This window comes from Spermophilus citellus (assembly GCF_964194105.1).
Source record: "Spermophilus citellus genome assembly, chromosome: 16".
Taxonomy (NCBI): Eukaryota; Metazoa; Chordata; class Mammalia; order Rodentia; family Sciuridae; genus Spermophilus; species Spermophilus citellus.
Genome location: NC_138196.1, coordinates 80,773,471 through 80,788,538, shown reverse-complemented (window position 1 = coordinate 80,788,538; position 15,068 = coordinate 80,773,471). Strand labels below are relative to the sequence as shown.

The window sequence follows — 15,068 nt, the reverse complement described above, 5'->3', positions numbered from 1 at the left end:
CCTGCTTTTGCCCTCCTCGTTGAACATTGGTGGGTGTCACCAGGGCTGGAAGTGAAGCCCACTGTGGAGCACCCCAATCTAATCTGAGTGACCCAGCAAACATGTAGTCACAGGGCAGCATGAACCCTCAGTTCACCCCTCCAAGTGCACTGACCCATCAGCCCGTGCAGTCGTGGGTAGAGCTCACCAAGTGCCACCTGTCTGCGCCACCCAGAATGTGACTCACTCTGATTCAACAAGGGCAGGAGGAATGAATGAGTGGTGGGCGAACAAGTGCATTTTAAAGCCAAGGACTCCTCTACCTCAGAAGACCGCCTCTCAGACAGCAAGAAGGCGCCCGAGGCCAGACAGAAGCCCCAAGGGCCGGATTGCTTCCCGTGCCTTTCGACCTTCGGCTGTGAGGCACGACCTTTGCAGCTTGTCGAGCACAGATGGCTTTTCAAGGATATCCTTCCACAGCCCCCCCCCCCCCAAGGAAGGGACCTTCAGGGGCTCCCAAGCAAGCTCTGAAAGAGGAAGAGCTCCTGGAGGGTGGCCATGGGAGGGCGTTTCAAGGCAGCCCTGGGAGGAGGCAGGGCCCATTTTGGCTGCGAGAGCAGGAAAAGTGTCAGTGGGAATAACCAGCTTGAGAGCCGTCTGAATGTGGGAGACGAGGCACATGCCCCCCCTCACGCCTCCCACCCCGTACCAACACGTCCACCCACGACGCTCTGCACACACAGGTATGCACACACACGCCCTTTGGAGGTGAATTCTGTGCTCATCACAGGTACCAAGTGGGAAACAGAAGGGAACCAATGTAGGTAGGAGAGCTGAAGGGAGTGGCCCCGGAGCCACCAGATGACGCATCCCACACGGTCCTCACCCAATATCCTCCTGGGGCAGACAGTGGGGGGGAAGGCAGGCGGGTGAAAACCTCGGGAAATCCTGCTCAGAAAGGGTGGGGCAGGGCTGGGTCCCCGGGCCTCAGTGTCCTCTCACAAGGCTGATAGGGGCCTGGAGTCCTGGAACCCACGTGGGTATGTGACATCCCAGCAAAGTCCCAGGACCTAGCCTGGGGTGATGACACATGACTGTACTCCTAATGACCCGGGAGGCTGAAGCAAGACTGTGAACTTGAGGATAGCTGGACAACTCAGTGAGACCCTGACTCAAAATGAACGATGAAAAGGGCTGGGGTATAGCTCAGTGGTAGAGTGCCCCTGGGTTCAACCCCCAGTACAGCAGCAAAACAAAAACTTCCTAGGTCCCAGAATGTCCTTGATGTTCAAAACACAGCAGGCAACTGCCATGAGGTGGCGTGGAGCTGAGCCCTGGGCAGGGACCTGAGGATGGATGGGCGCCCACTGTCTGCTGAGGGCCATTACGAAGTAGGAATGACGCATCGAAATTTCCTTGCCAGCGTACCCCATGTTAAATTCGCTGTTGACCTTGCATGTGTGTTTGAGAAAGGTGACCCTGCTCAACAACCAGGGAGGATCCAGGATTAGGGTGTGTCCTGCAGTTTGAGGAAGTATCCCGGTCCTTGGGTTTAGGGCGTTCCCAATTTAAGACCTTGGGTTTTAGGGAAGTTCGATGTTGAGGATTATTGCTGCTGGAAATAGGGCGTTCCTGCTACCTGAGCTCCCGTTGAGCTCTCGTGAGATTCAGAGAGCATTTTGGGAAGAAAGCCTCGTGGAGTAGGTGAATTGGGTGGCAGCAGAACTGGGATTGCCCCAGAACGTGTGTGGAGGCCGGTGTGAGTTCGGGAATAAAGATTTGCTGTTTGAATCTACAAAGCTGTGTGGTGGCTCGTGATTCTGTGCCCAGCCAAGACTTCGGCAACTGTCCATTCTCTCGAGGACTTTGCCAGGCCCCAGCCTTGCATTCAGGAGCATGGATTTCTTATTTCCAAACCTGGTGCTAAGGTGAGTTTGACCCGAGAGATTCTCTCTAGTGCGAAGAGCGTCTGGCCATCTGAGATGCCGTGGGTTAGGCACTGCTCCCCTGCGTTCTCTCACTGCAGCCAAGTGACGGGGAGGTGGCTGCCTCCATCTTGCAGGATGAGGCTGTGGCTTAGGGGTGTGCAGAGAGGGAGCTCCTGCCGTGTTTTGCTGTTCCGGGCCCTGAGTGTTCAATCTTGCTCCTATTAATCTGAGACATACTCGTGATGTGTACAGGCTTGGTGTCAGGGACTTCAAGGACCCAGAGGTGCAAAGGCCTGCCGCTGGGTGCCCCCTGCACTGTCACATCAGGGCTCCTCCTCCAAAGGGGCTTCTCTCTGCTCTCAGGGAGGCCAAGCGCAGGGCTGCACTGTGGGCTCAGACTGGAGGGCAGAGGAGGGCCTACAAGGACCCCAGCTCAGAGCCAAGAAATGCCTTTCCAGCTCCCAGGACACAGGCCAAGCCCCAGGACACCAAGCTCCTCCCTTAGGGATACCCATCAGTTGTCACCGCGCTGGCCTTTATTCCAAGGAGGTGGGGGTTGGGGGGCAGCCGTGGGCTGACTGGGGGTGCACCGTGGCTTCTGGAAAGCTCCATCCATTTGCCAGCACAGGATCTCTTCTCCCCTTTGACCCTTCATGGCAGCGTCTGCCACTCCCTGGGTGCTCTGGCATCCTCTCTGGGAGCAGCAAAGAGCTTTCTTCCCAGACACCAGCAAGACCTTCTGCCTGGAGTCGCTCTGCCACCTGGTGGCAGTATTTGGGAATTGCATGTCCACCTTGGCCATCCACCTTGGTGACTTACAGGGTTAGGCTTAGGGTTAAGTTTAGGTTCCTTACCTCCAAAGCCCCCTGGGGCTGCCTGAGGAAGCCCCTTTCATCCTTTAAAGCTCTGCGAAGCTCTGTTCCCGGTGCCATCAAATGTTCTTTCCCCATGTACAGCAAGGTCTGCCCCTGCTTCCTGTCAGTGAATTCTTCTCTAAGGACCACCATCAGCCGACCCAGCCTCCTCCCACCGCGCTGTCTCCACCTGTCATATTTGGCAATGTCTGTCCCTCCAGGAGAAAGCCAGCCTTCGAGGGCATTTTGCTCCTGCTTCCTCCCTCTAGAGCAGCTTGGGTGTATGCTAGACTCTTGGCAAATGTTTGATGCATGAATGGACATCACCAAAACCCCGCCAATCCACCATGACTTTTGCATTCTCTAGCCACTTAATGTCTGTACGGCATCACTGTATTTACCAACATGCCACCTTGCACACAGCTTTACATGGGTAAATTTCCTGTTCCCTCCTGGATTGCAAATCCACAGTGGATTATGTTTGCATTGTCTTGCTGGAACAGAAGCTCAACAAATAAATCTGTGTTGTGAGTGCCATGACACCACCAGCACTGTTACTCCCTCCTGTTGACGGGCGGCATCGTCGTTTTCCAGCTGTCACGTTTGTTCTTCTCGACAAGCCATGAAAGGTTCGAGGCAGGAGTCATGCATCCCATATTTATATAAGGACACTGGGTCCCAGGATCACACAGCTCCTGCTGGATGTGCTTGGGACTCCTGAGTCCAGTCGAAGCATCTGTCTCCTGCTTTTCCTGGTTGACGTCCAAAAGAGGGCTGACATATGCCTTAGGGGGAGGTGTGGGCAGAGGGGTCAGTGCCAAGGGCCTGTGATGGGCAGGAACACCACCTCTCCAGCGTATTCACCGGGGCATCTCCTTTGCCGCATCTTCTAGTGCCGGTCTTCCAATAGTGACTCTTCTCCAGGAGGCTGTCCTCACCCCAGTGCTTCCCCCACACGTTCCTCCTCACTGGCATCTTCCTGTGCTCATCCTCTCTACACTGGAGACCTGGCGCAGAAGGATGGCTGTGTGACGTCGCCTCAGAGAGATGCCCATCCTTGGAGAGTGCCCTCGTGATGTCCTCAGTGGAGTCCACTCCTCTAAGGCGTGGGGTTAGCGAGATGTGCCTGGCCTGCCTGGTGTGGTTCCTGGTGGACAGGCTGACCTGTGGCTCGGAGGCGTGGTGCTCTGGAAAACGTCATGTGAACTCTGTGCTGAACCTTTCCCCAGCCTTCCTGCAGAGACCGCCCGTGTTAAACCAAGCCGGGGCAGTCTCTTCACAGCCTCAACGGCCCTGGCCAGCAGCCTCGGCAGCCCCAGACCTGGTCATGCATTGACTGAGACTTTTGATCATTTGTATCCTCGAGGTCACTGGGAAGACTTGACACCAGGAAGAGGCCCGGTTGGCATCATGCCCTGGGCTCCATACCCTCTTAGGGGGAGGGACTCTAATGTTTACCTCCCCCAGCCCAGCCTTCTCACCTGGGCTCCAGACCAAAGATGCAATGTCCACTCAATGTCTCCACTGTGTGTTCTGTGGAGAACTTAACCTTCACAACATCTGAGCTCTTCACCAACAGGGAAGATCCTCCTTGACTCTCAGTGGGACAGAGCCTCTACACCAAGATGTTCCCCCCACGGGCACCTGGTGATGTGCTGGCTCAGAATTAAAGTACCGCTCACTCATGAGCCTCCCAAGGCTATTTATCCACCCACTGCCAGGCTCTGAGGGCCCTGGGGTCTTTCCTGCCTGCAGCTGAGAGCCATGGGGAGACCCTCGAGTTCAGTGTCCAGGAGTGACGGGACCCTGTGTTTCCATCAGAACTCATCTACTTGCAGGTTGTGGAGGACAAACATTAAAAAGGAGAATTTCACTGGCTCACAATAAAAAAAAAATATATGTTTCTTGAAGCACCTGGTAGTGCCAGACAGTAAGGAAAGCTCAAAAATAAGACAGACACCACAGTGACGTGGCTTTGTCCGGGGGCACAGGAGGCCCCTGAGAGAGCTCCCCTGGCCAAAGCTGGAACCATCAGAGAAATAAGATTACTTAATAGCATCGGTTTGTAACTTCAAATAAACAATAAATACCTACAAGTCTACACTTATGTAAAATAAGCATTGAACGATGTAATAAATGGGAAAGAGCCAAATTCCCCGAAGAAATAATTTCCAAGTAATTTCTGTGCATACTCGACCCTAAGAGGGGGCATGGCTCCCCACTCCTTCGTGCTGGCTGAGGACGGTGACTTCCTCCCAAAGAGGGCAGGTGGAGGGAGGAAGTGGCAGCTCACAGTGGAGACTCCGGCAGCACCGTCTCTACCCGGAGGTCAAGGTCAACACCAGTGGTCACAGATCCCCGTGGTGGTAAGAGCCCTCCACAGGATGGGACAAGAAGGCACTTCCACTCCATGGTCTCCTGCGCAGCCTGTGACCCAAGTCCTATCATGAGATGAGAGGGCATCCTGCAAGGGCCTGACCAGTACAGCCCAAGACTGCCAAGGTCACCAAGCCCCCCCAAGTCTGAGAACCTGTCACAGCCGAGAGGAACCAAGGACATGTGACCACCGAATGTCATGTGGGAGCCTAGACTGCAAGTGGACATTAAGGAAAATTGATGAAACAAGTGAACATGGACTTCGGTTGGTAATAGTGCCCATCGATGGTTGGCTGGCCAACAGAACCGCCTGAAGGGGGGGGCGACAGAAGCGGGGAGCAGCGGCACATGGACACTTGGCAATATCTCCTCAGTTCTTTGTGAATCTAAAACTGTTCTTTTAAAAAGCCCATCAACTCGAAAGAAGGAAAAGAAACCCATGCTTCAAGCATCAGGGGCCCAGAGTGACAAGGCTGCCACCAGGTTGGCTGTGCTCAGGCCTTGGCCTCCCACCTGACATCAGGCAGGTGAAGCAGAGAGTGTGATCAAAAACCAAGAGTGGGGAAGGGGTCTCCCAAACACGCCAGGCCCCTGGGGGCAGCGCAAAGAGCCAATGTGCACCTCAGCCAGGACTTGATGTCCCTGCATCAAAGGGAGGAATTTGGGCTATTTTCAAATTGCCCCCCACGAAACTACCTCACGACCCAAACTCCTCCTTCAACACAAACTACCACACAACCCAACCTCCTCCTTCAACACTAACTACCTCACGACCCAACCTCATCCTTCAACACAAACTACCTCACGACCCAACCTCCTCCTTCAACACTAACTACCTCACGACCCAACCTCCTCCTTCAACACTAACTACCACACAACCCAACCTCCTCCTTCAACACTAACTACCTCACGACCCAACCTCCTCCTTCAACACTAACTACCACACGACCCAACCTCCTCCTTCAACACTAACTACCACACCACCCAACCTCCTCCTTCAACACAAACTACCTCACGACCCAACCTCCACCTTCAACACTAACTACCTCACGACCCAACCTCCTCCTTCAACACTAACTACCACACCACCCAACCTCCTCCTTCAACACAAACTACCACACAACCCAACCTCCTCCTTCAACACTAACTACCACACCACCCAACCTCCTCCTTCAACACTAACTACCTCACGACCCAACCTCCTCCTTCAACACTAACTACCTCACGACCCAACCTCATCCTTCAACACTAACTACCTCACAACCCAACCTCCTCCTTCAACACAAACTACCACACAACCCAACCTCCTCCTTCAACACTAACTACCTCACGACCCAACCTCCTCCTTTAACACAAACTACCACACAACCCAACCTCCTCCTTCAACACTAACTACCTCACCACCCAACCTCCTCCTTCAACACTAACTACCTCACGACCCAACCTCACCCTTCAACACTAACTACCACAAAACCCAACCTCCTCCTTCAACACAAACTACCACACAACCAAACCTCCTCCTTCAACACAAACTACCACACAACCCAACCTCCTCCTTCAACACTAACTACCTCACGACCCAACCTCCTCCTTTAACACAAACTACCACACAACCCAAACTCCTCCTTCAACACTAACTACCACACAACCCAACCTCCTCCTTCAACACTAACTACCTCACGACCCAACCTCACCCTTCAACACTACCACAAAACCCAACCTCAACGTTCAACACTAACTACCTCACGACCCAACCTCCTCCTTCAACACTAACTACCTCACGACCCAACCTCATCCTTCAACACTAACTACCTCACAACCCAACCTCCTCCTTCAACACAAACTACCACACAACCCAACCTCCTCCTTCAACACTAACTACCTCACGACCCAACCTCCTCCTTTAACACAAACTACCACACAACCCAACCTCCTCCTTCAACACTAACTACCTCACCACCCAACCTCCTCCTTCAACACTAACTACCTCACGACCCAACCTCACCCTTCAACACTAACTACCACAAAACCCAACCTCCTCCTTCAACACAAACTACCACACAACCAAACCTCCTCCTTCAACACAAACTACCACACAACCCAACCTCCTCCTTCAACACTAACTACCTCACGACCCAACCTCCTCCTTTAACACAAACTACCACACAACCCAAACTCCTCCTTCAACACTAACTACCACACAACCCAACCTCCTCCTTCAACACTAACTACCTCACGACCCAACCTCACCCTTCAACACTACCACAAAACCCAACCTCAACGTTCAACACTAACTACCTCACGACCCAACCTCCTCCTTCAACACTAACTACCTCACGACCCAACCTCCTCCTTCAACACTAACTACCTCACAACCCAACCTCCTCCTTCAACACAAACTACCACACAACCCAACCTCCTCCTTCAACACTAACTACCTCACCACCCAACCTCATCCTTCAACACTAACTACCTCACAACCCAACCTCCTCCTTTAACACAAACTACCACACAACCCAACCTCACCCTTCAACACTAACTATCTCACGACCCAACCTCCTCCTTTAACACAAACTACCACACAACCCAACCTCCTCCTTCAACACTAACTACCTCACCACCCAACCTCCTCCTTCAACACAAACTACCACACAACCCAACCTCCTCCTTCAACACAAACTACCACACAACCCAACCTCCTCCTTCAACACTAACTACCTCACGACCCAACCTCCTCCTTTAACATAAACTACCACACAACCCAACCTCCTCCTTCAACACTAACTACCTCACCACCCAACCTCCTCCTTCAACACTAACTACCTCACGACCCAACCACCTCCTTCAACACTAACTACCTCACGACCCAACCTCCTCCTTCAACACTAACTACCTCACGACCCAACCTCCTCCTTCAACACTAACTACCACACCACCCAACCTCACCCTTCAACACTAACTACCTCACCACCCAACCTCCTCCTTCAACACTAACTACCACACAACCCAACCTCACCCTTCAACACTAACTACCTCACGACCCAACCTCCTCCTTCAACACTACCTACCTCACGACCCAACCTCCTCCTTCAACACTAACTACCACACCACCCAACCTCACCCTTCAACACTAACTACCTCACCACCCAACCTCCTCCTTCAACACTAACTACCACACAACCCAACCTCACCCTTCAACACTAACTACCTCACGACCCAACCTCCTCCTTCAACACTACCTACCTCACGACCCAACCTCCTCCTTCAACACTAACTACCACACCACCCAACCTCACCCTTCAACACTAACTACCTCACGACCCAACCTCCTCCTTCAACACTAACTACCTCACCACCCAACCTCCTCCTTCAACACAAACTACCTCATGACCCAACTTCCTCCTTCAACACTAACTACCACACAACCCAACCTCACCCTTCAACACTAACTACCTCACCACCCAACCTCCTCCTTCAACACTAACTACCACACAACCCAACCTCCTCCTTCAACACTAACTACCTCACCACCCAACCTCCTTCAACACTAACTACCACACAACCCAACCTCCTCCTTCAACACTAACTACCTCACGACCCAACCTCCTCCTTCAACACTAACTACCACACAACCCAACCTCCTCCTTCAACACTAACTACCTCACCACCCAACCTCCTCCTTCAACACTAACTACCACACAACCCAACCTCACCCTTCAACACAAACTACCTCACGACCCAACCTCCTCCTTCAACACTAACTACCACACAACCCAACCTCCTCCTTCAACACAAACTACCTCACGACCCAACCTCCTCCTTCAACACTAACTACCTCACGACCCAATCTCCTCCTTCAACACTAACTACCACACAACCCAACCTCCTCCTTCAACACAAACTACCACACAACCCAACCTCACCCTTCAACACTAACTACCTCACCACCCAACCTCCTCCTTTAACACAAACTACCACACAACCCAACCTCCTCCTTCAACACTAACTACCTCACCACCCAACCTCCTCCTTCAACACTAACTACCTCACGACCCAACCTCACCCTTCAACACTAACTACCACAAAACCCAACCTCCTCCTTCAACACAAACTACCACACAACCAAACCTCCTCCTTCAACACAAACTACCACACAACCCAACCTCCTCCTTCAACACTAACTACCTCACGACCCAACCTCCTCCTTTAACACAAACTACCACACAACCCAAACTCCTCCTTCAACACTAACTACCACACAACCCAACCTCCTCCTTCAACACTAACTACCTCACGACCCAACCTCACCCTTCAACACTACCACAAAACCCAACCTCAACGTTCAACACTAACTACCTCACGACCCAACCTCCTCCTTCAACACTAACTACCTCACGACCCAACCTCCTCCTTCAACACTAACTACCTCACAACCCAACCTCCTCCTTCAACACAAACTACCACACAACCCAACCTCCTCCTTCAACACTAACTACCTCACCACCCAACCTCATCCTTCAACACTAACTACCTCACAACCCAACCTCCTCCTTTAACACAAACTACCACACAACCCAACCTCACCCTTCAACACTAACTATCTCACGACCCAACCTCCTCCTTTAACACAAACTACCACACAACCCAACCTCCTCCTTCAACACTAACTACCTCACCACCCAACCTCCTCCTTCAACACAAACTACCACACAACCCAACCTCCTCCTTCAACACAAACTACCACACAACCCAACCTCCTCCTTCAACACTAACTACCTCACGACCCAACCTCCTCCTTTAACATAAACTACCACACAACCCAACCTCCTCCTTCAACACTAACTACCTCACCACCCAACCTCCTCCTTCAACACTAACTACCTCACGACCCAACCTCCTCCTTCAACACTAACTACCTCACGACCCAACCTCCTCCTTCAACACTAACTACCTCACGACCCAACCTCCTCCTTCAACACTAACTACCACACCACCCAACCTCACCCTTCAACACTAACTACCTCACCACCCAACCTCCTCCTTCAACACTAACTACCACACAACCCAACCTCACCCTTCAACACTAACTACCTCACGACCCAACCTCCTCCTTCAACACTACCTACCTCACGACCCAACCTCCTCCTTCAACACTAACTACCACACCACCCAACCTCACCCTTCAACACTAACTACCTCACGACCCAACCTCCTCCTTCAACACTAACTACCTCACCACCCAACCTCCTCCTTCAACACAAACTACCTCATGACCCAACTTCCTCCTTCAACACTAACTACCACACAACCCAACCTCACCCTTCAACACTAACTACCTCACCACCCAACCTCCTCCTTCAACACTAACTACCACACAACCCAACCTCCTCCTTCAACACTAACTACCTCACCACCCAACCTCCTTCAACACTAACTACCACACAACCCAACCTCCTCCTTCAACACTAACTACCTCACGACCCAACCTCCTCCTTCAACACTAACTACCACACAACCCAACCTCCTCCTTCAACACTAACTACCTCACCACCCAACCTCCTCCTTCAACACTAACTACCACACAACCCAACCTCACCCTTCAACACAAACTACCTCACGACCCAACCTCCTCCTTCAACACTAACTACCACACAACCCAACCTCACCCTTCAACACTAACTACCTCACCACCCAACCTCCTCCTTCAACACAAACTACCTCACGACTCAACCTCCTCCTTCAACACTAACTACCACACGACCCAACCTCCTCCTTCAACACTAACTACCTCACGACCCAACCTCAACCTTCAACACAAACTACCACACAACCCAACCTCACCCTTCAACACAAACTACCTCACGACCCAACCTCCTCCTTCAACACTAACTACCACACCACCCAACCTCACCCTTCAACACTAACTACCACACAACCCAACCTCCTCCTTCAACACTAACTACCACACCACCCAACCTCACCCTTCAACACTAACTACCACACAACCCAACCTCACCCTTCAACACAAACTACCTCACGACCCAACCTCCTCCTTCAACACTAACTACCACACAACCCAACCTCCTCCTTCAACACTAACTACCTCACGACCCAACCTCCTCCTTCAACACAAACTACCTCACGACCCAACCTCCTCCTTCAACACTAACTACCACACGACCCAACCTCCTCCTTCAACACTAACTACCACACGACCCAACCTCAACCTTCAACACAAACTACCACACAACCCAACCTCACCCTTCAACACAAACTACCTCACGACCCAACCTCCTCCTTCAACACTAACTACCACACCACCCAACCTCACCCTTCAACACTAACTACCACACAACCCAACCTCCTCCTTCAACACTAACTACCACACCACCCAACCTCACCCTTCAACACTAACTACCACACAACCCAACCTCCTCCTTCAACACTAACTACCACACCACCCAACCTCCTCCTTCAACACAAACTACCTCACCATCCAACCTCACCCTCAACACTAACTACCTCACGACCCAACCTCCTCCTTCAACACTAACTACCACACAACCCAACCTCACCCTTCAACACTAACTACCTCACGACCCAACCTCCTCCTTCAACACTAAATACCTCACGACCCAACGTCACCCTTCAACACTAACTACCACACAACCCAACCTCCTCCTTCAACACTAACTACCACACAACCCAACCTCACCCTTCAACACTAACTACCTCACGACCCAACCTCCTCCTTCAACACTAAATACCTCACGACCCAACGTCACCCTTCAACACTAACTACCACACCACCCAACCTCCTCCTTCAACACTAACTACCACACAACCCAACCTCCTCCTTCAACGCTAACTACCACACAACCCAACCTCCTCCTTCAACACTAACTACCTCACGACCCAACCTCACCCTTCAACACTAACTACCTCACGACCCAACCTCATCCTTCAACACTAACTACCTCACAACCCAACCTCCTCCTTCAACACAAACTACCACACAACCCAACCTCCTCCTTCAACACTAACTACCTCACGACCCAACCTCCTCCTTCAACACTAACTACCTCACAACCCAACCTCCTCCTTCAACACAAACTACCTCACGACCCAACCTCCTCCTTCAACACAAACTACCTCACGACCCAACCTCCTCCTTCAACACTAACTACCACACCACCCAACCTCCTCCTTCAACACTAACTACCTCACCACCCAACCTCCTCCTTCAACACTAACTACCTCACGACCCAACCTCCTCCTTCAACACTAACTACCTCACCACCCAACCTCCTCCTTCAACACTAACTACCTCACGACCCAACCTCCTCCTTCAACACTAACTACCTCACCACCCAACCTCCTCCTTCAACACTAACTACCTCACGACCCAACCTCCTCCTTCAACACTAACTACCTCACGACCCAACCTCCTCCTTCAACACTAAATACCTCATGACCCAACCTCCTCCTTCAACACTAACTACCACACAACCCAACCTCCTCCTTCAACGCTAACTACCACACAACCCAACCTCCTCCTTCAACACTAACTACCTCACGACCCAACCTCACCCTTCAACACTACCTCCCGACCCAACCTCCTCCTTCAACACTAACTACCACACCACCCAACCTCCTCCTTCAACACAAACATCAACACCAGCAGTTTTCCATGATGTCGGAGCCTCCTAGACTTGCCCAGTTCATGGACCCTTAACACCCCAGACATGTGTGTGTGTGTGGGTGTGTGTGTGCACGCGTGTGTGGTGCTGGGAATTGAATACATGCTAGGCAAGCACTCTGGGTTCCTAGACCAAAAGAAATTCCAAAAGGTTGCATTTATTGAGTTGTTGGGCCAAACAACTTAACCGTGGTAGGTGCTTGATGTCCCATATGTATTGTGGCTCCCCTCACGTCCATCAGAGGTCCCTGTGCATCCATTGTCACACAGGTATCTATAGAGGTACACAGGGTAGGAGCTGCTACTCTAGCCAGGAAAACCGACAGGACATACCTGATGACCATGTGCCCAAACCAGGGACAGACACGAGGACCATGAGCCACAGCGTTGACAATCAATTGGCAGGAGGGTGATTAATGTGCAAGGGCCACCTGGCTCCCTGGTCGTCTTCGCAGCCCCGTGGCTGTGGAGTGTGGAAGGGCCACGTGGCCTCCGTGGTTGTCTTGGTTGTGTGCAAGGGCCACGTGGTCTCTGTGGTTGCCTCAGTGGCCTTGTGGCTGTGCCAAGGACACGTCTCGCCTATCAGTCAGCTTCTCCAGAGCAGCAGAACTACTGGGTTGTGTGTATGTATAGAGAGGGATTAATGTGAGCAGTTGGTTCCCCTGAGGTGGAGACGTGGCTGGCAGCTGGGAGACCAGCATGGCGGTGTGGAGGAAGCCCAAGGCAGCTGGCTAAGGAGTCCAATTGCTCTGGGAGGCAGAACTTTTTGTTCTATTTGGATTTTCAACTGATTGGATGAGGCCCACCCTCGTTATAGAAGGAAGTCCGCTTACTCAGAGTGAAACATTAATCTCATCTAAAGACCCTCTAAGTGGACATCAAATTAATCCTCAACTCCCTGGGCACCCTTCACATGGTATTTTATGTCCTCACATTCTGCTCATCGAGATTGGGACCTGACTGGCCATGGGCCTCTTTCCTCTGGGCCTGGATTTCCTGGGTCCCCACCAAAGATGCAGTGACATCAGGGAATGCAAAGCTTTATGTGAAGCTTTTCCCCACGACCCCCGGCAGGGCGACTGGTGTTCAGGAACGGACCGTGGGGAGGATGATAAAACAAACGCTTCCTCCTCCTCCAGTGGCCCGGGAGCAGCAAGCCCAGATGTCAATGTCACAGCGGTTCCTGAGGACTTGGGACGTGGCTGTTCATGCACACCAGCTGGACAGGCCAGAGACCACCAGTGGCCAGCATGTCCACTGACAGCTCAGTGGCCGCTGCCCTGACTGTCCACAGCACTCTGAGTGCCAGTTGAGGACCAGCCTGTCACTGGCTGTCCGTTCACGTGATTCTGGAGGCTGGTCCCTTGTTGGGCCCTGGGTGGGCGTGGAACTTGGCCTAGCCTAGGAGAGGGCCACTTTGGGCCTTTAGTGACCTGAGTGTCAAAGGGCTGAGGAGAGAGGGTCATCACAAGGCGCTGGAGTCCGGGGAGTCACTTACATGGGGGAGGTCAAGAGCAGGTGCGGGGGCATCATGGCCACACTTAGCAGCCCTGCCTGGGGGACATGGCACGGAACGACTGTCCCTGGAAACTTCCTTTCAGCCAGGAGGTCAGGCACGCCTGCATCTTCACACCACCCCAAGTGTGTGTTGTTCACACACACTCACACTCACACACACACACCCTCTGTTTGGGTCCAGCCAATCTGAATTGGGTGATGGTCACCAGGAATGGAGGGGGTTCTGATAACAGAGACCCAAATCCCACCCGGAACCCCGCCCCAGCCTGGTTTGGGCTGACTCTTCCGGGCCCTGGTTCCTTGCCTTCTCCTCGTCCTGCGTGGTCCCTCCCGGTCACACCCACCTTTGGTTAAGGACTTTTATTACAGGTTGAAAACGGCCCTGAGCAAGAGGCAGGACAGAAGCCCCCGCAGGAGCCAGCACCTGGGGCTGCCCAGCTCCGAGCACCCCGAGGACCTGGAGTCCCTGGACTTGTGTTTCAGGGTGGACCTCGTGTGCTCGGTGTCAAAGGGCCTCCCCTCCACCTGGGTGACGTTCTTGATCCAGAGCTGGTAGTTGGCCAGCGAGGTGTATATTCCTGGGGTGTTCTTCTGCCCACAGCTCCTGCCCCAGCTGATGATGCCCACCTGGTACCACTTCTTGCTTCCTTCTGTTGTGCAGACCAGGGGCCCCCCGCTGTCGCCCTGCAGGCAGAGAACAGAGTTCATGGCGGG

General features: G+C 52.7%; 1 protein-coding gene across 1 annotated transcript in view; it reads right to left on the bottom strand.

Moving 5' to 3' along the window:
- PRSS55 (serine protease 55) overlaps window positions 1–15,068 on the bottom strand; it is a gene marked incomplete at both ends in the record, with an annotated part of 55,046 nt that overhangs the window by 22,930 nt on the left and 17,048 nt on the right. The window contains one exon of the mRNA XM_081269308.1: window positions 14,779–15,038. Coding sequence (XP_081125434.1) covers window positions 14,779–15,038 — 260 coding nt within the window. The remainder of the gene's footprint in view (window positions 1–14,778; window positions 15,039–15,068) is intronic.